The sequence below is a fragment of the Trematomus bernacchii genome, unplaced genomic scaffold, assembly GCF_902827165.1.
Source record: "Trematomus bernacchii unplaced genomic scaffold, fTreBer1.1, whole genome shotgun sequence".
NCBI classification, from domain to species: domain Eukaryota; kingdom Metazoa; phylum Chordata; class Actinopteri; order Perciformes; family Nototheniidae; genus Trematomus; species Trematomus bernacchii.
Window position 1 is genome coordinate 13,581,006 of NW_022987720.1, and position 21,858 is coordinate 13,602,863.

A 21,858-nucleotide genomic window follows, 5' to 3' on the forward strand; every position below is an offset into this window, starting at 1 on the left:
TGTCCTGCTTCAAAAAAGAGTTATGATATTCATCTAAATGTTGACCTTTGTATGCATGACTCATCATTTATGCTTTCGTATTAGTTACTCTCTGTGGATACCATGTCCACATGTTTAAGTATTTTTCATATGCGTAAATTAAATGTGTTGTCTGAAATGGATTGTTAGATTGTTCTCACCTGTTAAAATCGAATTATCTAATGAGTTTTATTTATTCATGCTGTCATTCTGAGATACTTGTGCTTAGGTTCAGAATGTGCTGGTCTGTTGCACACCAGTGTCCAATGTGTGCATGTTGAATAGGCGCATGTGTGGATGCATGGGTTTGTAAGGATTCATACCCCAGCTCTCCTAACAAGTGATGAAAAGTTAATGAGAACATTGGTTGCTCTCTGAGAGGGGCATGAGAGAGAAGGAATGTGTGCATATAGAAATACAGAAGTAATAGAAGTAAGATTGAACCAAAATGCAAAGTTGGCTAATGTACGACACTGAAGACATAACAAAGTTTATGGAGTTTCCTATATGCCCTTTTTCTGGTAAATCCTTTATAAGACTTCCTGTCATGCATATGTTCTCTCAATGCTCACTTATGTACATTGATGCTCTCCTTGACACACTTTCTGACTGAACAATGGAAAGAAGAACATGAGCCCTGGATGCCATACTTAAACTCTTTAGGTGCAGTCGGTGTTGCCTGCCGGGAAGTTAAGGGTGAGCCCGATAATCCTTGATTGCAGCTGGCCTCTCAGAGGGATCAGATTAAATTCTGTGAAGCTAATGAGCTCGGCCTGATGTTTACAAGATGGATAATTCAGCCTGGCCTTTAATCGCCTCTCTATATTGAGCTGTAATAAGACAATGATTGTACTGAGTAGCTAAGTTTAAGTGTTGAACTGTTTAAAATATGATGTTCTGTGTAACATCTTAAACATTAAAATGACCCTATTCTCAGAACCAAACACGCCAAAGATGCTTTTAGTTTTTATGCTCCCCACAAATGGAATAAACTTCCAGAAAACCTGAGGTCTTCACCAACGCTGAGTTATTTTAAGTCGAGGCTAAAAACACTACTTTTTACAGTTTACCCAGAAGCCTTTTAACTTGTTTTAGCACCTACTTTACAATGTTGTTTTTAAACTATTCTGCATCTCTTTTATGCATGGTTTCTATGAATCTGTTATTCCATTATGTTTATTTATTGTGTTCCTCTCTGTTGTCTTATTAAGTGTTAATGATGATGTAAAGCACTTTGAATTGCCTCTGTGTCTGAAAATGTGCTTTATAAATAAACGTACCTTACCTATTCAATTCTAAAGTGCATCTATAGTGTGGTAATGTATTCACTTAATGCTTTCATACCTGTATTTGTGTACACTGATTTCATGTGAAGGGAGAATTAATAGCTAGTTTATTTAAAGAAAGTGACTGATTGAGTTCTAAATTGAAAGCCAAACTCAACATTGGAAGAAGAAAATATCTGCAAACAAATTCAATTGTGACGTTTAAATTGCATCATTTAATTATCAGAAGACAACGATTAGTTTAATCTTTTAATGGCATGCTGCAATTTCAAGTTTTTTGGTACAAAATAATTCATGCAGCATCAGTGATTTCAAAAGTGCAAAACGGGTCCAAAAATCACTTTACAGATTATAAGCCAGCATGCCAAACAGGACCAGAACCACCCCATAAAGCTGTTATTTTTTGAAAAACGTGCAAGAAGTGTTTTTACCAAACGAGACCAATGAAAATACTTTGTTTAGAGAATACCCACATCATGTTCATAACGTCCACGTAGTACAGATGCAGATGTGGACCTATAAGAATCCCCACTCGTGCTTGTTGATAGTTTTAAAAACATTCAGTAACAATCATTTCAAATGTACCAAAGAAAACTTACCAAACCTAAAAATGAGGTAACAGCTTGTAAACATTTTCATCACTTTGTTAAGTTGGCAACATTACATTTACTTCAAAGATTCAACAGATCGGCTCACTTGTAAACAATTCCCCGTGTTTTACGCATACACTTTACGCACGGAAATGAGTCGCTAGACTACTTTACTGTAGTCGTTTTTCGGACAGAAACGTGAGGTTTTGCATATCTTCCCTCGGTAAGACACAGAGAGAGCGTCTTTGAGAAGTAGACACAGGAGCAGACTTTGACCTGCGGTAGGAGACGCGCACCAGACCCTCATACCGGATCGCCTCCGCTCCAGTTCTACACAGTCCTTGCTCTCCATGCTCTAGCTGAGCCCGATCATGACCGTCTCCACGTCTTTGGAGGGTCTCCGGTCCTTCACCAGGAAGTTAATCATGCTCTCCGATTTGATCATCAGGTTGCATCCGAGGAAAAAAATACCAAACACCACGGTGAGCGACAACACGCAGAGCACTGCGATTTGCACCACACGCATGACGAAGAGTTTGCGCTCGTCTTGCACCAGCACCAGAGACCCTCCGCCATCGCCGGTCACCACGTTGTCGGTGCCGTTCCCGGAGTATGTCGCCAGAGTCCCGGCTAGGGTCTGACTCCCGTTGAACAGCGCGCTCTGGGTCACGTCGAAAAAGGAGACGTTCATGTTCCCTTGCGTGTAATCAGCAAATAAGCACGCGTCTCCACAAGTCTCACCACAAAACTTGGACTCCAAGTGGAACTTTGCGTCATGTAAATGTTAAGGCAAAAATGTGAAACTCAAAGATAATAGGCTTTTTAAAGTATAGCTCTACAAGCAAACTCCGAGTTTTGCCACAGCCTCAATGCGTAATGACCACGTCCACATCACCGGGGCCGTTGCTGCAGTCAAACAGCGTCACATCAGGTGCATCCAAAAGTTAGTTTCTTCAACTCAAGTCTACGATTTTCTGAATGTAAGTGACTTGGACAGTTCTCAGACGGTGCTTCTTCCGTTGTAATAAGAGACAGCCTTCTCGTGTCGGTGTTCGCCTGCGAGCGCTTCTTTTGTGTCAAGTCTCTGGTGCGTTTTAAAGTGATGATGAGTTCCCCGTGGACCACACCATCGCTCCTCACCAGGGGAGTTAGTCAGATGTCCTCAGATAATGCGCTGCTCTTCTGATGCACAGAAAGGAGAAGTCTCATTCCGCCCTAAAGTTATTCTATTTTGCATATTTCTCTTATATATGCTACTGTAGTGAAATGTTATGTATTTTTAATGCAACATTTTAATATGGCATTATATGCATATTTGAATTATTTTATATGTAGTTTTCTACTGGAAGCAATATATTTCCTAAGAGATATCCTCCATCAGGTGGATGTGTTTAAAACAGTTACTTCCTGTTCTCTTAATTAAAGAGAATCCGTTTTGAAAGAATGAGTAAGGCTTAGAGTCAGTGTATGCTATATTCTGAAATGCGTAGCACTCATTTATGCACATCAATATTGCCTGAAATCCTCACCAATATTGATTCAGATTTACATCAACTTTACAGGCTTCTCTTGAGAGTGTTGAACATAATTTAAAACATGAAAGCATTTAGTCCAAAGAGAATCACAATCAGATGCAGATTTGTAATCTGCTACTTTCAGATGTATTTATAGAGTTTATTGCTGTTGCTGAGGAAACTGTCACCATGACATGGAGGCCCTGAGATGGAGACCAATATAGGCACAGTGAGTTCTAAATCAGTAATGAATAATCTATGATTGAACCATGGCAAATATTTATTACAATTATTGGCTCCTGTGCTTTCACTGCGCCTGCTGTTTTCTCTCGGGCAGCAGCTCTAATGAAACCCCTTAACAGCACAGAGCTCTGTTTTTATTGGATGTGTTATTCAAATATCACATTTGTCTTTCAGGTGTTTGTGTAACCATTGCAGCTTCCTGAGACACCAGTTCATTGAAGAGGAGGAGAACCCCCTGTAACCTGATCTGTAAAGAAATATGACCCCCGGGTAAGCTTGTCTCACTGCAGGTGTATATGAATTAAGTGAAAATGTATTTTCAATCATCATTGATTCTTATTACAATAATAAAGTGTGCATCTGTCTTTACAAAGAATGTCTTCTCCTTTATCTGTCAGCTACTAATATGAGTTTTATTTATGAGGTCTGTTTTGTGTAGACAGGCTACATTTGTGGAAAAAAAACATGTTAAAATATAGTGTCATTTACTTTTGCATATCGCTCAAAGTTGTTCTACCTATCAACTAATAAATTATTAGAGTGAAATGAGTTGGGAACTAATAAAAAAAAGGGCAGCACTTAATTAGTCATGATGTAATTTTAAATAACTCCTGTGATTTTATTTTTAGAATACTTTAAAATATTTAATCAGATTGCCTTCCATACATGAAACTTGTTTTAAAAATCGTGCATGTTAGCAAGATTTTCCTTTTTTCTGATGACCATAAGCAGAAACATCAACACAGGTTGTTACTGGATGGGTGGATTCTTGACCAGTAAGAAAAAGTCAGTTTGTGCTGCAGGAAAAAAATCCGACATATGATTTACGGCTAGTCGTGAATTGAAGACATTTCAAATTTATACAAATATCTATGCAGGTTTTAATGAAAATGGAACTGCTGTAGGGAGGAAGAGAATTTAAAGTCACTATAAACTATCCTAGCACCAATTTAATATTTATTATCTAATTTTATGGGCAAAAAATTACAGCGGCTGTAACTACCCCAAACTGCTTTTATAATGTAACTATATTTTATATGAACACTCTCAAATGTTCTTTGAAAAGCACAGAAGAGAAAACAGCATATTCCTATTTTATCATAACAATGACTTGAAATGTAACAGTTGCACTGATTCATCTCAACAGGTTACAAAGAAAATGTGCCTCAAACATTTTAAAATGACTCCCAAAGACTTGTCTGCAGAGCCTGTCAAATTAATCTGCTGTTTGTCCAAAGCAAAGGCCATGAAATTCAATTTGGGATGCTCCTGATGTCTGGGTATAAGCAGCTTTCAGCCACCAAGTGACAAGCGTGTGTACAAACAATGATTAGCTACATCCACAAAAACCTTCATAAGCCTGGAGGTGGTTTACTCTGAGATCATTTAGTAATGCCTGGTAATAAGTAGTATGCATATCAACAAGTAGTAGGCTACTTTTTGTGTACATAACATTAAGTAATCTCATTAGCTTTAGGATTTGGTTGCTGCAAATTAATTGGCAGCGTGTAAATCAAAGCTGTGCAATTTGATTCTCTTTTAGTATTCATTGCAGTGTAATTATGGAAAGCAGCTTGTACTTATTCTCTATCTCTCTGTCAATATGTAAATGCTCTGCTAAAGGTAAAACCTAATAATGGCGTAGGCTTTAAAAAACTAAGAATTTATAAATGAGGACCAACTGGTTGACGAGTGCGGAGGAGGAAACTTTATTGAACATGCCACTCCTTTGAACTAATAACCAAAATCTATTGGAAATGTGTCACATCATTATTTAATATCTTTCAAGAAATGTATCACATCATTATTTAATATCTTTCAAGAAGTTTTGCCACTTAAAAAAAGCTTTATAAACTGACAAACCTGTTGCTCAATCATTACCTCACACTCTTTTGAGCATCAGGTTGAAGATTCGCTGTGAACGCTGCACATTTCATTGATGCAGCGTTCACTGGCAGAAATATATCTTAATGGCGGTTATCCTGTACAACTGTATACGGATATTTATTCATATGTGGATGCATATAGACATGAATGTGAGTGTCTGACTTGTTCCTAAGCAACAGTAGACCTGTGAGCCCAGTGACAGATGGTTGGTGAAGTTATTTTGGTTTAGAGAAGAAGAAGAGGGAGGGAGCGATGAGGTGCCTGGACGGAGGAAAAGGGGGGGGTTGTTTCCACTTAACATCAGGGAATTGGCAGCCTAGCAACATACACTAAGTGAAAACATCCTTAGCAACAAGGAGGTGGTGTTTGACCACACCCACCTCCCTGTTGCTCCTTACCCCCACATCCTTTTTGTTCGTGGTGCTGCCACAGGGCTGACATAGCTCAGGACTCAAAATGGACATACCCTGAGAAGACTTTCCTCACTACTTCCCTCTTCTTAATTGACACATTTCTTTTAAAATGCCCCTTTTAATAGCTGATCAAAGCACAGACAGGACTTTGAGGAAGCCTATGCAAACACCAAGGCAAGTAAAGAGTGCATTAACAAAGTGTGGTTTGGATATTAAATATGGATAAACTAAGTATCGAGAGATGCAGGGAAAGTGTTAGAGGTTATGTTTTGATCCAAAGGCGTTTATCCACCTTTGGGACTCTTAATCACGCAGAAGTAAATACAGTCATTAATTACACACTGATACAGATTGCAGGTTACAGTGCCACTGCCGAGTGCTGCCCGACATCAACCCCACACTAAGCAACCATCAGTCATTATAGTTATTTTAAGGAGATAATGACTTCATTACTTTGATTTGCATTGGGATATTAGACTTGGTGTTCATTTGTCCTGTTGTTTATATGGCTGGTAAAATGTGTTTGTTTGAGAACAGATTACAGATTTCATTTTATTTGATGAAATGCCTGCTCTGCCTCGGCAGTGCAGCTACTCAAGGCATTCCCATTAACTTAATTTCCACTTAGACCTACATCAGAAATACAGGCTATACCATGTTCAATATTTACAACCAGCCTTTATTTCCTCTTTACTTATTTAGTTCCAGCTGTCTTCCTCAGTCCTGAAGTCTTGATGCACTTACTGTAAAACAACACACAATGGCATAAATGCACTATTTACATTTCTCAATCATGTTTCCTCAGTTATTTATTTGTTTGTACTTTCTATAGCTTAACATCCTCTGAGTGGGAAATGTAAAATGCAGATCCAGATAGGCAATAGGAGGTAAAGCTTCACATAACAAACACACATTATCCACCCACCCTAGCAACTCCATGGTACATTTCATAAGCCTGCCAACCCTTCACCTGAGAAAAACTCATATCCCTCCACTTGACCCTCCCACCCGCAAGTTAAACCCAGTGAAACCGGAAAGGGTAAGCCGGCTGTGGCTAACAAACACCACATTTTTCCTGAGAGCAATTGCGTTTTTAATATCGGCTCTCTGCGACGGTGTTCTCAGACTCAGTGAAAGGCTTAAAGGGCTCCAAATAGATCTGTAACGCAGGTCAGGACCCTTCCATCCCCCTTTCCTTCTCCAGCCCCCATCCTCACTTCTTGTTCAGTCTTAATTGGCTGCCATCTGACCCAGTCTCTGGCTTTTTACTCAGGACAACTGACGCTATGCTCTTCCCAAAATGCCACTCAACTGTGGGGGTGAAGCGCCACAGACAGATATGGAGCCAATAGATCTAAAGCAGTCAATACTGGAGAGGCGGTTTGATTGCCTTCAGTGTATTACTTGAACTATCCAACCACACTAAGAGCCTAATGCCAGCAGAACATTAGACTATTATAGCTTTTCTACTTATTTCTCTATTTTTGTCATTCCTTCTCGCGGCAGTTCTTGGACACGGGTGGCAGTAACTTAGCAACAAGCCGAAGAATAGAAGCAGGGCACAGGGATAAAGATTCAATAAATGGACAAGTGCAGAGATAAGAAGCATTGTCTGCTTCTGCAAGCCCCAACACACACATACGTCGCACACTTCCAAAAGTTAATTCGCAATTTGAGCTTTTATCCCATTTTCTGCCTCATTTTCTTTTGATTTATTTTTCCTTCATGTTTTAGAAACCGCTAAATGTCCACATGCTCCATCATTCAGTGGAACAGGAAGTGTTTTTTCTGTGGCGGCCTCTTATCAGATAAGTGAGGATGGAGAGCTTGGTTAGACTGTTTTTAGGTAATGCATTTTTTCTACGCAATAGCTTGGGGCAAAGTCAGTCCTTTTTAGATCTTGAAAAATCAGAAAATTACCTAAATGACCATTGTTGTATATTTTATTGTCCCACTAGGGGTCCTTCTAATACAACTACACACTTCCTTTTTGCTGCTTCAAGACTTTGTGCTATTCATTTTGAGTTTCTTGATATTCGGTTTCATGAAAGTTTACCAATTTGTACAGTTTATGTATTTACTGTCACACTCACTTCCTTGTTCTGTAAATTAAATTGCTGTTTTTCCCAGAGGACTCTGGTGGCTTTGAAAAAAACATAGATGAAGTGGGGAAAGTATTTTTAAATATATAGCACGAATAAACTGATATCAACTTTTAGGTGGGCTTTTGTTTCAGGTGGCTTAATTATGTGTTGCTGTTGCCCCTACAGTATCAGCAGCAGTTCATTGTTTTGCTTCTGTGACATTACTCCTGTCTGCTCCTCTAAACTTTCAGCCACTATCTACTGTAGGTTATACTGTACACTGGATCATACAACTCCACTTCAATCCAATGTATCCCTTTAATTAATTTGACTTAAATATTTTGCAACACTTGATGCAATTTCCTTACATCATCAACTATCTGTCCATAAAACACAATGAAACTGACCATAATGTGTGCATGATGATAGATGGCTAAGTGTTATCAGTAAAACACACTGCAAGCATTTTTTAAGGATAAAAGTGATAATCTGTTCAAAAATAATTAGACAATTGTGGGTCTATTCTTTTGTTTTGCCTAACCTCCACCCCATAGTTGCAGAGAAATCTGTTTCTTGAGAAGAGCTGCAAACATCAACAAACCCATATTGGGTATTAAAATACAAAGCAGAGTGAACTTACTCCACGGAAAGTAAAGTAGGCTTTATTAGGTTCGTTTTTCTTATCAAACGTTATCAAACCATTGGAAAACGAGTTTCAACAGGCCATGAATAAGCTGCTCGCTGTTAAATTTACGGGATGGAGTTTGATGTGGCGAAACTGTATGACCCACCAACATGAGTTTAGTCATGTCAAGAATGAGGAAAGGCGTTCATGTTGCGAAGTGAACAAGCCCACAGGGAACAGAGACGACTCGAGTCTAATCGACTCCGTTACTCTCCAGCCATGGGAGCTTTTTCAGACAGTCTCCTGATACTGTTTCTCTCTTTGTTATCGGCATCAAACGTTTTCGGTAAGTTTTCAATTATTTCAGTTACTTTTTACAACTTTCACCTGCTAAGGCGACCTGTTTTTTTTCTGCCCGACAAGTGGGGCACCTTTTGAAGGTACCACCCACAGTTAGACCTTAAACTGTTTATGTGCTGATGGTTTTCGATGTCATGTCCTCAGACTGAACACAGAATAATTGACTGTAAATTGACTTGAATGCAGCACCGCTGTTGGTTTTAATTGCGCTGCTCTGCTGGAGCTTTCGCCACCTTTCCTTATAAGGGAGTGAAAAGAGTCGGGATGTGAGGACCAGGGCTCCTCCACAGGCTGCCTGGTCTCCGCAGCAATAATCATTATTATAATTAATTATTAACAATAGAGAATACACATACGTCTCCCTATATATATATATATATATATATATATATATATATATATATATATATATATATATATATATATATATATATATATATATATATATATATATATATATATATATATATATATATATATATATATATATATATATATATATATGCCAATGCGGTTTTACTTGTCCTTAATTGACTCAAAAGCTACCTCAATAAATAAAACACAATGACAGATGTTCTATAAGGACTATAGCATAACCATGAAGTACTGTATCTGAAAAAAACCTTAGGCCTATGTTTGGGGTTAATTATTAAACTACAGGAGCCATTGTTCATTTGAAATAGATATGTCTAGACTCAGGCAGTTATTCAAGTGTCTATTAAAGTTTATTGTTCTTATACAGTATATTCTGTCAGATAAAGAAGGTTAACAGTGGGGACTGAGCTTCTCTGTTCTCCAGTGAGCCGCACCCAAAGGCCATGCTAGATAACAGATATAAAAGCATTTGGCAATATTTGTTGACTTAAATGTTTGTGCAATTTGCTGAAATGGTCAAATGACTCTCAAAAATTAGATTTCAACATCCATCACTTCTTGTGAAAGACTTAATTTGAAGGATCTAGTGTCTGTCTTTGTGGTTGAAAAGAGCTGCCTGTCACTGCCGATTTAAGTGTGGTCAGCAGTGTTATCTATGACATACATGTACTGAGGAAGAAAAGTGACATGTGTCATATGTGACATATGGTTGACACTTAGGTTAAGGAATTGTACTCACTTACATCCAAACACTACAAAGAATACATTTATATCACTTTGTATATACTTTTAACTCAACTGAATTTATTTCACCCCTTATTTTACTTGGTACATTGCAGATACAAACTTTAAATATAAACAACAAATAAATGATGATTATGAATACACATAAGGTTTCTTCACAAGCTGCAATGTTAAAATAATGTACTCTTTAATGAATCAATAATAATAACCAATAAACAATTGTCTGAAATATACCATTCTGCATAATGAATACTTTCACATTGTGTACATTTTATTGTTAGGATTATTCTTTTGTACTTTATATAACAGTGAGTAGCCTACTTTTTATTAAACTGAGTTTGTGTTACATTTCTATTGTGCTGGTTATTACAGGTTCCAACATCTGCACCTCACAAGGAGTCACCACATGTCAACATTGCTTGGCTGTTCATCCTACGTGTGCCTGGTGCTCTCAGGAGGTAAATACACCAGACGCACACTTTCACAAACTGTGTAATTGCTCCTCCCTCCTATTGCTCTGTGCAGCAAGTTAGTACAGGAAACTTGGTTTCCACCAGCATTCTTCTTTTTGTAATTTTCTTATGTTTGTTCTTCAACATGCTTACACATTGTAGCGATAGGGAAATGGGTGTATATCCTATGGACTTTTCTAAACGGGATATAACTGTGCCTGCTTTTAGGTGGATACATCAGTATTATCTCCTAAATGCAAACCTAAAAAGCTTTTTCTTTAATGGATTCTCTTTAACACAATGATACTTTATATAGGAGTATGGCAAGGGAGGATCCGGTGCGTCCCGCTGCGACCTGAAGGCCAATCTGCTGAAAGGGGGCTGCAGTACAGATGATCTGGAGTTTCCCTCCAGCACCCTGAATATTCAGAAGGACTCACCGCTCAGCGACAAGGCCTCTGGCACTGCTGATGATGTCACACAGATAAGGCCTCAGAAAATCCATATTGCACTAAGACCAGGTACTTTCACCCAACGTCTGCCTACAACCAGTTGCTAACAATCATTCATGACCAGATATACACATTGGTGACTAGTAGACACCAACGACCATTACTATTGTTCTGGATGCAATATTAGCCTGCATTTTCAGAACTGGTTAACCTACGAATGTCCATCTGTAAATGAATTACTCATCCTGTGTTACCTTGAATTTGTTAGAAAACGTTGTTGTTCTTGCATTCCTCCATGTAGTATGTAATAAGAGTATGGCTGTATATATGAGACTCGAATTATACTGTATTTCTTACTTGAAAAACAAAACATGGTGTAAGGACAGACAATTGATCTCATCCAGTCTATCATTCCCTCCTCCATCTCTGTGGCCCTCTGCTCTTCCCCTCTCAGGAGACTCCCAGCATTTCACAGTGTCAGTGAAACAGGTAGAGGATTACCCAGTGGACCTCTACTATCTGATGGATCTTTCGTATTCAATGAAGAATGACTTGGTTCGCCTTCGCACCTTGGGCAATGAGCTTGCCGTGACCATGGGCCGCACCACCAGCAACCTGCGCATGGGGTTTGGAGCCTTTGTGGACAAGACCATCTTCCCTTACATGTACACCCATCCTCCAGAGGCATTGGCAAACCCTTGCCATGGGTATGTGCGCAGTTTATTGTTGGCTTGACATTTGAGGAGGAGGAGAAGGAGCTGAGGTGAAGATTTTTTAATATTCTGAGAAAGTCTGCCCAGTTCACCTTCACTGATTTCCTATTCCCCATTCACCTTTTCAATATATACAGAGATCATCAGACTTGTGTGGCTCAATTCGGGTTCAAGCATGTGCTGTCACTGACAGAGAAGGTGGCTCGCTTCACTGAGGAGGTTGAGAAACAGCAGGTGTCTAAAAATAGAGATGCTCCGGAGGGTGGATTTGATGCCATCATGCAGGCTGTGGTGTGCAAGGTATGAAAATGTAGTTACATACACAAGCTTGCTGACGTGCAAAACAGAGAATCTGCATTACGCATATTAGTCTTTCTCTTACTTGTCATATCATTTCTCTGTTCATTATCATTAGGAAAGGATTGGCTGGCGCCCAGATGCCTCGCACCTTTTAGTGTTCACCACTGATGCCGTTACTCACATCGCTCTGGATGGACGTATAGCAGGAATTGTCCAGCCCAATGATGGCCTATGCCACCTTGATCAGGACAATGTTTACAACAAAACTGCTGTGCTGGTAAAGAGCGATTATTCAGTACATTAGCATTTCACTTTGGTTTTAATAGTTTATACAGTTGTTGGACAGAACCTACTTCCCTTTTATTATTTTCTTCATGGGTCTTTCAGGACTATCCCTCCTTGGCACAGATGACAGAGAAAATGTCTCAAAACAACATTAATTTAGTTTTTGCCGTGACCAGCTTTGTGGTGCCACTTTACAAGGTAAACAAACTGCACTGCTTGTGCCACACGCATTTCCTTAAGCTATTGGCATTAAAACACAATAGTTGGTCATCATCTTGCTGTTTTTTTTTGTGTTCCAGGAGTACAGTAAGCTTATTCCAGGCTCAACCGTGGGATTGCTGTCGGATGACTCTGGGAATGTTATTCAGCTCATTTCAGATGCTTATGCGGTAAGGATTTCCGCAAAATTGTGTTTCTTGAAAACTCATGCACTATAATTCATCCGTAAAAAATGTATACATTTTCTCTGTCTAACCTCATAACTTTGTGTTGAGCAGAGAATTCGCTCTAAAGTGGAACTGGAGTTAGTGGGAGTTCCAGATGAGTTGAATCTGTCCTTCAATGCCACTTGTCTAAATGGAGAGGTCATCCTTGGACTCAAGTCCTGCTCCGGCCTCAACATTGGAGACACAGTACGTATCTGTTGAGATGCTGACATGCACATTTATAGACACAGTCACAGATACATTTCCTCCTCAGGTGTCATTCAATGTGGAGGCTCAGTTACGTGGCTGCCCGAAGGAGAAGAGCCGCACTTTTACTATCAAACCTCGAGGCTTTAAGGATTCCCTGGAGGTAACCGTTGACTTTTCCTGTGGCTGCGACTGTGAGGCGGAGGCCCAAGCCGACAGCCCCCTCTGTAGCGACGGCAACGGGACCTACGAGTGTGGCGTGTGTCAGTGTCACAAGGGCCGTCTGGGCCCAACCTGCCAGTGCTCAGTGGAGGACTACAGTCCGTCTGACGATGCCAACTGCAACCCAAAGCCTGGGAGCCCAATCTGCAGCGGGAGAGGCGACTGTTTGTGTGGACAGTGCTCTTGCCATGACAATGAGTTCGGCCAGGTGTGGGGCAAATTCTGCGAATGTGACGACTTTAACTGCCTGCGCTTCAAAGGGGCACTGTGCTCCGGTGAGTAGATGCACTCCTTTAGGTCATCAACATTGTTTGTACTTTTTGCATCTTTGCCAATATGACATCTTGCTAAAAAACATAATCATAAGAGGAAGCACTTCTGATTCTGACAGATATGACATCCCGACCGCACGCCAAGTGAGATTCAAACAATCGCATACTTCTTCATTACATCTGTACTTAGTACTCGATACACTGGAAAAGTGAACTCAGTAGATTTCAGATTGCGGCCAGGTGTCTATAATGACCACCTATTTAATGTTTCATTAAATAACACAACTCAACCCCAAATCGTTTTTACTTGCAAATCTCACACAATGGATATGTTCTAGAGCCTCTAATGTTTTGAACATGTTTTTCTGTTCATGTTCAGGTGGAATTCGTCATAACTGTAAGCACCCAGACTAAACAGCATTTATATCCATTAAATAAGGCAGTGACAGAAATCTCAAAACATTGACAGATGAAATATAAACTACATGGCTAGATATTTTTTAAGGGACATGAAATAAATAAGTTCTTTCTTCTTCTTCCTTTTTGTTTTTCTAAGGAAGCAAACTCATTATGATACTCTTCCCAGGAAAGATAATATCGCCCTTCCCCTTCCCTTTTCCCTGTTATACGGCCCAATCTGGCCTTTCTGGATCCTACTCTGGTTGTTTCAAGTCGTTTTTAGTCTGTAAACACACCTTAGTTAGTTTTCTGATACTTAGTTTGACAAATCAAAAAAACACAGCCTTTTCTGTGCTAATGTTTAATTACTACTACAGTCTCTGTTTTGCTTGTAAAGGACTTGTAAATAATTGCATAATTTAGCTGCCAAGCATAAACAGTAATGCTTACAAATTGAACAATACTCGGTCAGGTCTGTAAACTTGTGTGAACTTGGTTTGATTTATGTTCTTACCACTTGCAGCAGTGCGCCATGATGTGCTATCACTCCCTCCCACAGTTACTCAATCACAGTGATGAAACATCAATTGGGTTTTTTAATGTAACTGCGGTTTGGGTGGGTATTGTAAGGAGGAGGCTGAGGAAAAGCAAAATAGGAATCTAATTTTTATTTATTAAGCAAGGAGGGTCTATTTAAAATCTGCATTTTCTCCCTAACTCTCCATTACGGGAAGAGTAGGAACCAATGATGTTTTAGCTAGAAGTCAGGATATCTCAACCACTGCTATATTGATTCTGCACAGCACCAAATGTAGAAAATGGCAATACTAAATCCATGGAGTGTGCTTTTTACATACAGTCGTTTTACAGTAATGGATTCCGGTTTCTAGTAAACTATTAGAAAAAAAAGGAAATGGGTATAAACATCACAAACGGTGTGAATATACTTTTCACAGCCTCGTAGTATTTTAACTTTCAACATTCACAACTAAACTAAACATACTCTGGGTCCCTTGTGGGTTCAACATGACCTGAGGAGAAGTGTCTTAATTTTTCTTAGCATGACATAATTATCAACAAGAAGGGGTTTCTCAAAGGAGGTTGTTTTAAAAAAACAAACAGATATTTAGTCTTAATGATGACGCCCATGGTTTGGGCGCAGACGCTCACCCAACTTGCCCTCCCACACCTACACAAACAAATCCATTTCTTGTGTAAGTCACTCCACAGAGCTCAATTGGGGCCGTAAAATTGTTCTGTCTCAGTAGACTCATGATGGTGTTGTCTTTAAAGAGTGAGCGTCCCTCCCTCAGCCCCAGCTCAATTGGAGCTACTGCGACCCAGGGCTCAGAAAAAGCTCCAGCTCTGGGATATTCCCGTTGGCTGTGTATTTCCTCCTGTGCTGAGGGGCTGTGGGACCGGTGCAGGAGCAGGAGTCAGCAAGCACAGCCGCAGGGCCCATAAATATGAGGAAGAGAAGACAGGAAGGTTTGCATTCCACCGCTGACAATTGGCCCAACCCCTTTTCTCTCCAGCATGTCTCTAGCCCCACTTCATTTGTTATGTTCCCTCTCTTCTTCCAATCGTGATCTGTTTTACTGTTCTGTCTTCATTCCTGTTTTTTTCCTTTTATCATGGCCCCGATGTTTACCTTCTCTTAAGCCAAGGCAGTTGATTAATGGGCAGAGTATGATGTAAACCCTAAAACTCCCTTTTTTGTGTGTGAATCACCTTTCAAACTAATAGGAACAAGACAACAACGCAGTCTTGTAAGGTTTAAGTGCTCTACACTGCAAACAATATTAATTGTAACATTGACAATATAGTTTCCACAGTTTTTCAACAGGTTTAGGTTATCTTCTTAACAGAGAAAGAAAGATGACAAGGTGATTGTTTTGCTAACAATATGCAAGACTGTTAAACATGAACTGTGAACACATCTTATGCCATCACAGCTATAAACACAATGTAAAAGAGAAGCCATTATTGACAGGGTGGAGACTGGGGAATTGTTTCCTAGAGTTTTAAGGGTGGTGATTTGTTTTGGACTCTGGAATTACCGACCCTTGGACCCTCTGTGACCAGTTACTCCCCCATTCTGATCCAGCTGGGGTGTGACTCATTCAGTTTGCTCTTAGTCACCCAGTGCCAAATCCTGTTTGGTTTCCTGCAGAGAACGCTGTAGTCTGCAGGGCTCTGCCTTCGTTTCTTAACCTGTTTCACGCCTTCCCCCCGGTACCGGTAGCTTAATCTCTCTGTCTCCCCGTAATCCAGGGAGAAAAACTATTTTCTGTCGGCAAATCGTTGCATCACTGTCACACAATGTGTGTGTGTGTGTGTGTGTGTGTGTGTGTGTGTGGTGTGTGTGTGTGTGTGGTGTGTGTGTGTGTGTGTGTGTGTGTGTGTGTGTGTGTGTGTGTGTGTGTGTGTGTGTGTGTGTGTGTGTGTGTGTGTGTGTGTGGTGTGTGTGTGTGTGTGTGTGTGTGTGTGTGTGTGTGTGTGTGTGTGTGTGTGTGTGTGTGTGTGTGTGTGTGTGTGTGTGTGTGTGTGTGTGTGTGTGTGTGGTGTGTGTGTGTGTGTGTGTGTGTGTGTGTGTGTGTGTGTGTGTGTGTGTGTGTGTGTGTGTGTGTGTGTGTGTGTGTGTGTGTGTGTGTGTGTGTGTGTGTGTGTGTGTGTGTGTGTGTGTGTGTGTGTGTGTGTGTGTGTGTGTGTGTTTTGTATTTTGTTTGCGAGTCCCCACCCATGTGGATAATATACCTGGAAAACATTTTTTGATTAATACGCAATGTTGATGTGAGATGTTCAAATTGTACAAATTGTATATTAAAGAATATATTTGAAGGACTCTTATAGCTTCAACTAAATCATCTTTTTGCTTTTTCCAGATCATGGGAAGTGTGGCTGTGGCATCTGTCAGTGTGACGCTGGATGGAAAGGAGATAACTGTAACTGCTCCACACAAATAGACACCTGCATGTCCAGCATTGGCATGCTGTGCAGTGGCCGGGGTTACTGTAGGTGTGGGGTTTGTCAATGCACTCAGCCAGGCGCCTACGGAGACACCTGTGAAAAGTGCCCCACCTGTCCTGATTCCTGTACTTTAAAAAAGTAATTATATTTCTTCATGTTTTAACAAACAAGACACATTAGGGAAGGGAGAAATGAACAGAGAAAAACAAATTCTTAATTACACAGAGTTCCTCCTTGTTAGTATACATTTAAAAAAACTCTGTATATAAAGACAGAACAAATAGTTGATAATTAGTCATATTTTACTTAAATTATTAGAAGTCCTCCTCTGAAGACTCCTAATAAGTATACAAACTATCATGGAAAAATGTCCAGTAACTGTTGAAATGTATATTGCAAACTACTGACTTTGCTATCCTCAACCACTGCCACTAGCAAAGAAAAGATCCTTCATAACAAATGTTGAGACTAACATGGCTGGATTTACTCTGCAGTGCAACATCAATCCATCATGATTTTCCCACATTCCAAGATGATAACAAACTACTCCCACACACATTTTTAACAAATTCAAGTGTGGTTTCATGCAGTGTTAGAGAAAGTACTCTTATATTGACCTCAAACTCAAACTAGTAACTTTAGTTATCATATAAATGTAGTGTATTCTTAGATGTTACTGGTAGTTTGTCCATCCCTTGCATACCAAACTGAAGCACGCACTGCTACTAAAGAGCATAAACAGTATACACACTGAGTACTGTACAACATTTACTAAATGGGACTCTGCTTACAGGAAGTGTGTTGAGTGTCAGCACTTCAAGAGAGGACAGTACACTGAAGACAACAGCTGCAGTAGAATCTGCAAAGATGAAATTAAAGTAGTGGAAGAACTGGGTAAGTTTTCTATTCTATTCCATCTCTAAACTCTTAACTTCATACTGGGATATTAATCACTCGTGCTAATTCTCACTGCTGTTTACCTGCTGCACATCACATGAGAAAAATTCCCCTGGAAGTAGCAAAAGGCATCAATTTTGGTCAAAAATGATAATGCACTGATAGGTATTTTATGTTCTTAAAGATCACTTGATTTGCCTTAACATATTTGTTATACCTTATATCTTCCTTATCCCCTTTCTGCTGCAGCTTTCCATGAGAGCAATGCAGCAGCAGTGAATTGCTCGTACAAAGATGAAGACGACTGTGTTGTGCACTTCCAGTATTACGAAGATGAAACTGGCAAATCCATTCTGTTTGTGATAAAAGAGCCAGGTAATTATACGTTGTTTGCATATGAGAGACATTTAAACTGTCAGAGAACTTTGCATAAACATTTAAACACACTATTAGGGTAGAAGAGTGTGTTTGTAAATGTCATTTCAGCCTGTGTCTGACTGGCAGCAGCAAATGGGAAACAGTGTGTGTAACCAGTAATCTTGTTTTTTCAAAAACATACTTAATGATCTGCTAACCACAGGTACACCCTGCCACACCATAGACATCCACACGTTTAGTAATAATATACTCTATATTTTGCAATGGAGTGTTTCACATTGGAGTTGATTGCTTAACTTCTCAATTGAGCTCCACTTCTTAACCAACATCATGGGAACCAGGAGGAAATTATCTCCGTTTCACCCTCTGCCTCCCCCTCCTGTCTCCCGTCTCCCGTCTCTCAGAGTGTCCTCAGGGTCCAGACATCTTGGTGGTGCTCATGGCGGTGGCCGGAGCTATTTTGCTACTGGGCATCGTGGGCCTGCTCATCTGGAAGCTGCTGGTCACCATTCACGACCGCGGAGAGTATGCCAAGTTTGAGGAAGAGAGATCCAAAGCCAAATGGGATACGGTGAGAAAAAACTGTTTAAAGTAACAGAATATGGCTGCCTTCTAAAGGGGAAAGCCTAAACTGACATCTGTGTATGAATGATTTAAACAGCAATGCCTTTGTTTTGATTTCCTAGGCTAACAATCCCTTGTATAAAGGAGCCACATCCACCTTCACCAATGTAGCGTACCGAGGCAATTAACGATTCAATACAATGAGGAAAACTCAGGGGTCAACGACAGAGATGGAATGTAGTAGCAGAGAAATGGGAAGATCCTATACTGTATCTGAAAAGTAGTTCATGCTGTAAACAACATGGTGTGTTATTGTACATATTGTAAAAATACTTAAAACTGGTAATGTCAGAGATGCTGGCCTGATTTTAGGTTTCCTGTTTTTGCCATATGTCATGCAGTTTTCTGCAGAACTGTACATGCAGTCGTTAAGCATTGTGGTCTTTTTACAAAGCTTTTCTATCGTTGCGTTTATTATACAAACTGGTTTTAAGAAGCGTAAAGCACTCTTTGGAGTCTGCATTAACTGCAAAAAGAGATACAATTCCCCCGGCCTCTAGGCTGACTTGGTTTACAGTGATGTTTGTGATGTATATATATTTTTTTAATGGGTATCAGCAATGGTTTCGGCATCATCCTCTTATTTGTGTATATTGGGCTTTTTTATTTTTCATTTATTTCTTCATTAATTGCTGAATTGTAAACTATTTACATTTTTCCACTGACCAGCACTATTTTAAACTGCAATGTCATGTTGTTTATTTGTGTATATAAGCATACTTGTATTGCACACAAAAAATATAATGGCAACAATATCCTCCATATGGAAGAAGATTGTACAATGTGATGTGTATTTAGGTTGTACAGCTCTGATCCTCTCCTGGGACATGACCTGCAAGATTGCTGCATAGTTGTCTGTGTTTTTTGTTGCACTTTTTAAGAATGTCTGGGGTATTGCTCTAGTTTGTTACACTGATGGAAGGTATAAAGATTAACTTGACAACTTTTGTATGATGCCTAACATTTTGATTTCTTTAAACAAATGTCCAAGCTACTTATTACCTTTATTGAGTTCTGACTTACAGTACAACATCCTTAAACACAACATACTTATGTTTCAGATAGAAACAGCTTCAGGAAGACACAGAAAGCTATTTAAAATTGTAACATAAATTAGAAAGAGATATATACTTATACATTTTCAAAGTATGTCTTTTTGATTCCCAGTTGACACAGGAATAACACAAGAAACAATTAAGGATTGGTTAGCTACATTTTTATATTCAATTCATGCAGGTTCACTAGATGTAGGTTCACTATAATGTGGGTGTTATATTAATAACATGAATGTCAGAGTGCAGAGGCAAAATGTCCTGTGGTCACAGCTGTGAACATCCAATCTAGTCATAGAATATTTCCTGTAACATGGCACACATCATTAAGATTAGACTGTTATTTCCCCTTCCTGCTCTTGTGAGTGTCAGACATTCAATCTGATATTGTTGTCACAAAATGTAGCACTTCCCCTCACATCCATCAACATATATCTCTGTCACCACATCCTGTTCATCACACTGGCCTGATGAGTCCAGCTAATGTGTGCTCCATCAAGTTGTTTTTATACAGTTTTTTGGTGATCCAGTCGTCCTTGGAAATAAAACGGTACATCACAATTGTCTTTTTTCATTTAGCTATTAGCTGACGTTAACCTTTTAGTACAATCAATGGACAGGACATGTTGTTGGATCTGCGTGGCTGTTTAACTGTGCTCCATGCCAGTTGTATAGTAAATGTGTATTAATTCTCATAGGCAATATCAAAGTGTTTATAGTAAATTACCTGTTGCCTTACGGATAACTAAGGTTTCACTGTATAACATTTTGGCTCATTGGTACTGTATGTATTATCTCTGCTGTCTGCAGTACATCATTAGAAGTCTAAATGATGAGTGTGATAGCTGCAGTGCTAGGTGGTCTCTGTCAATCTAATACCAGGATGCAGGGCCGGCCCTTGGCATAGGCAGTATAGGCGAATGCTAAGGGCGCATCAATCTATGGAGGGCGCCGAAAAAAAAAAGAAAAAAGTTAGAAATTAAAAAGATATATATTTTTTTTATTTCATAACAACACAATTTCCCGATTTTGGATCAACAAAGTACTTCTTATTATCTTATACTAACAGAACTACGCCTATATTGGGTACAGCACCCATAAACTATGTCGCACCCCCCCCCCCCCCCCCCCCCCAAAAATCAAGTTGAACTGCCCCAGCCCCAGTAAAAACCAGAGGTTTATGTGAAATAGTTCTTTTTTTGAAATAATGGTTTTAGTGGGCAATTATAGGTTTTAATTTTGTATTTGTGTTAAATTAATATAAATCAAACTCTCAAAAAACGTATACAGCTTTTATTAACATTGGAATTTACTGTGTAAGCAGCCGCAGGGGGGAGAGCTTTATAGAGAGCTCTCTCCTGAAAGACTGAGAGGCTTTGATAACCTCAGCTCAGTGAGGTAAAGGCACACCTTTATATAATCATTATAGTTATAAAAAAATAAGAGAATAGATTTTCATCTATTCTCTTATAGTATAAAATACTATATGACAGTAAAAAAAAGTTGTTATTAATAAACAAGAATAGAGTTTGAAAGGGGAGTGATTAGTAAAATATCCATAAATAAAAAGAAAATCTGCTTACAGTACTGTTTCATATGGGTGTTGAGAGATGTATCCATAGAGCTTTTCATGTTGCTCTCAAAGTGCACCAGATTGATGCTTTCAACTTCAATATTTAAAAAAAAATCTTCCCGGGGGAGCATGCCCCCCGACCCCCCTAGAGGAGGTTCATCCCCCACTTAAATCATGTTCAAATGGATAGGATACTAAATACATTTGCACACATCTTGTGTCCATATCTTGGGAGGAGGGGGGGGGGGGGGGGGCACCATCTAAAATCTTGCCTAGGGCAGCAAATTGGTCAGGGCCGGCCCTGCCAGGATGTCCTGCTTAGGACATGTAATAACTCACCCAAGATGATGACTACCTCCTGACTTGAAATTTCGCACAACAACCAGGTCAACACATCTTTTCTCTCAATCAAATAATGCCAAAAGCTAGGCCAAAGATAAAAATAAAAATAATGGCTAATATACAAGGGTAGAACCTGTCTGTTCCTGAAACAGAAAA

At 39.5% G+C, this 21,858-nt stretch overlaps 2 protein-coding genes across 2 annotated transcripts; one reads left to right on the forward strand and one right to left on the reverse strand.

Annotated features, from left to right (window-relative positions):
- Positions 1-1,540: 1,540 nt before the first annotated feature.
- rprml (reprimo-like) lies at positions 1,541-2,943 on the reverse strand. Its single transcript, XM_034143648.1, has one exon. The coding sequence runs from the start codon at positions 2,583-2,585 to the stop codon at positions 2,250-2,252; it is 336 nt and encodes a 111-aa protein (XP_033999539.1). The 5' UTR covers positions 2,586-2,943; the 3' UTR covers positions 1,541-2,249.
- A 5,822-nt stretch (positions 2,944-8,765) lies between these two features.
- On the forward strand, positions 8,766-20,348 carry itgb3a (integrin beta 3a). Its single transcript, XM_034143093.1, has 15 exons — positions 8,766-9,006; positions 10,512-10,597; positions 10,908-11,112; positions 11,498-11,750; positions 11,894-12,056; positions 12,172-12,333; positions 12,444-12,539; positions 12,641-12,730; positions 12,839-12,973; positions 13,041-13,470; positions 16,752-16,974; positions 17,630-17,730; positions 17,983-18,108; positions 18,516-18,682; positions 18,798-20,348. Exons 1-15 carry the CDS (start codon positions 8,868-8,870, stop codon positions 18,861-18,863), a joined length of 2,442 nt encoding a protein of 813 aa, XP_033998984.1. The 5' UTR covers positions 8,766-8,867; the 3' UTR covers positions 18,864-20,348.
- Positions 20,349-21,858: the final 1,510 nt, after the last annotated feature.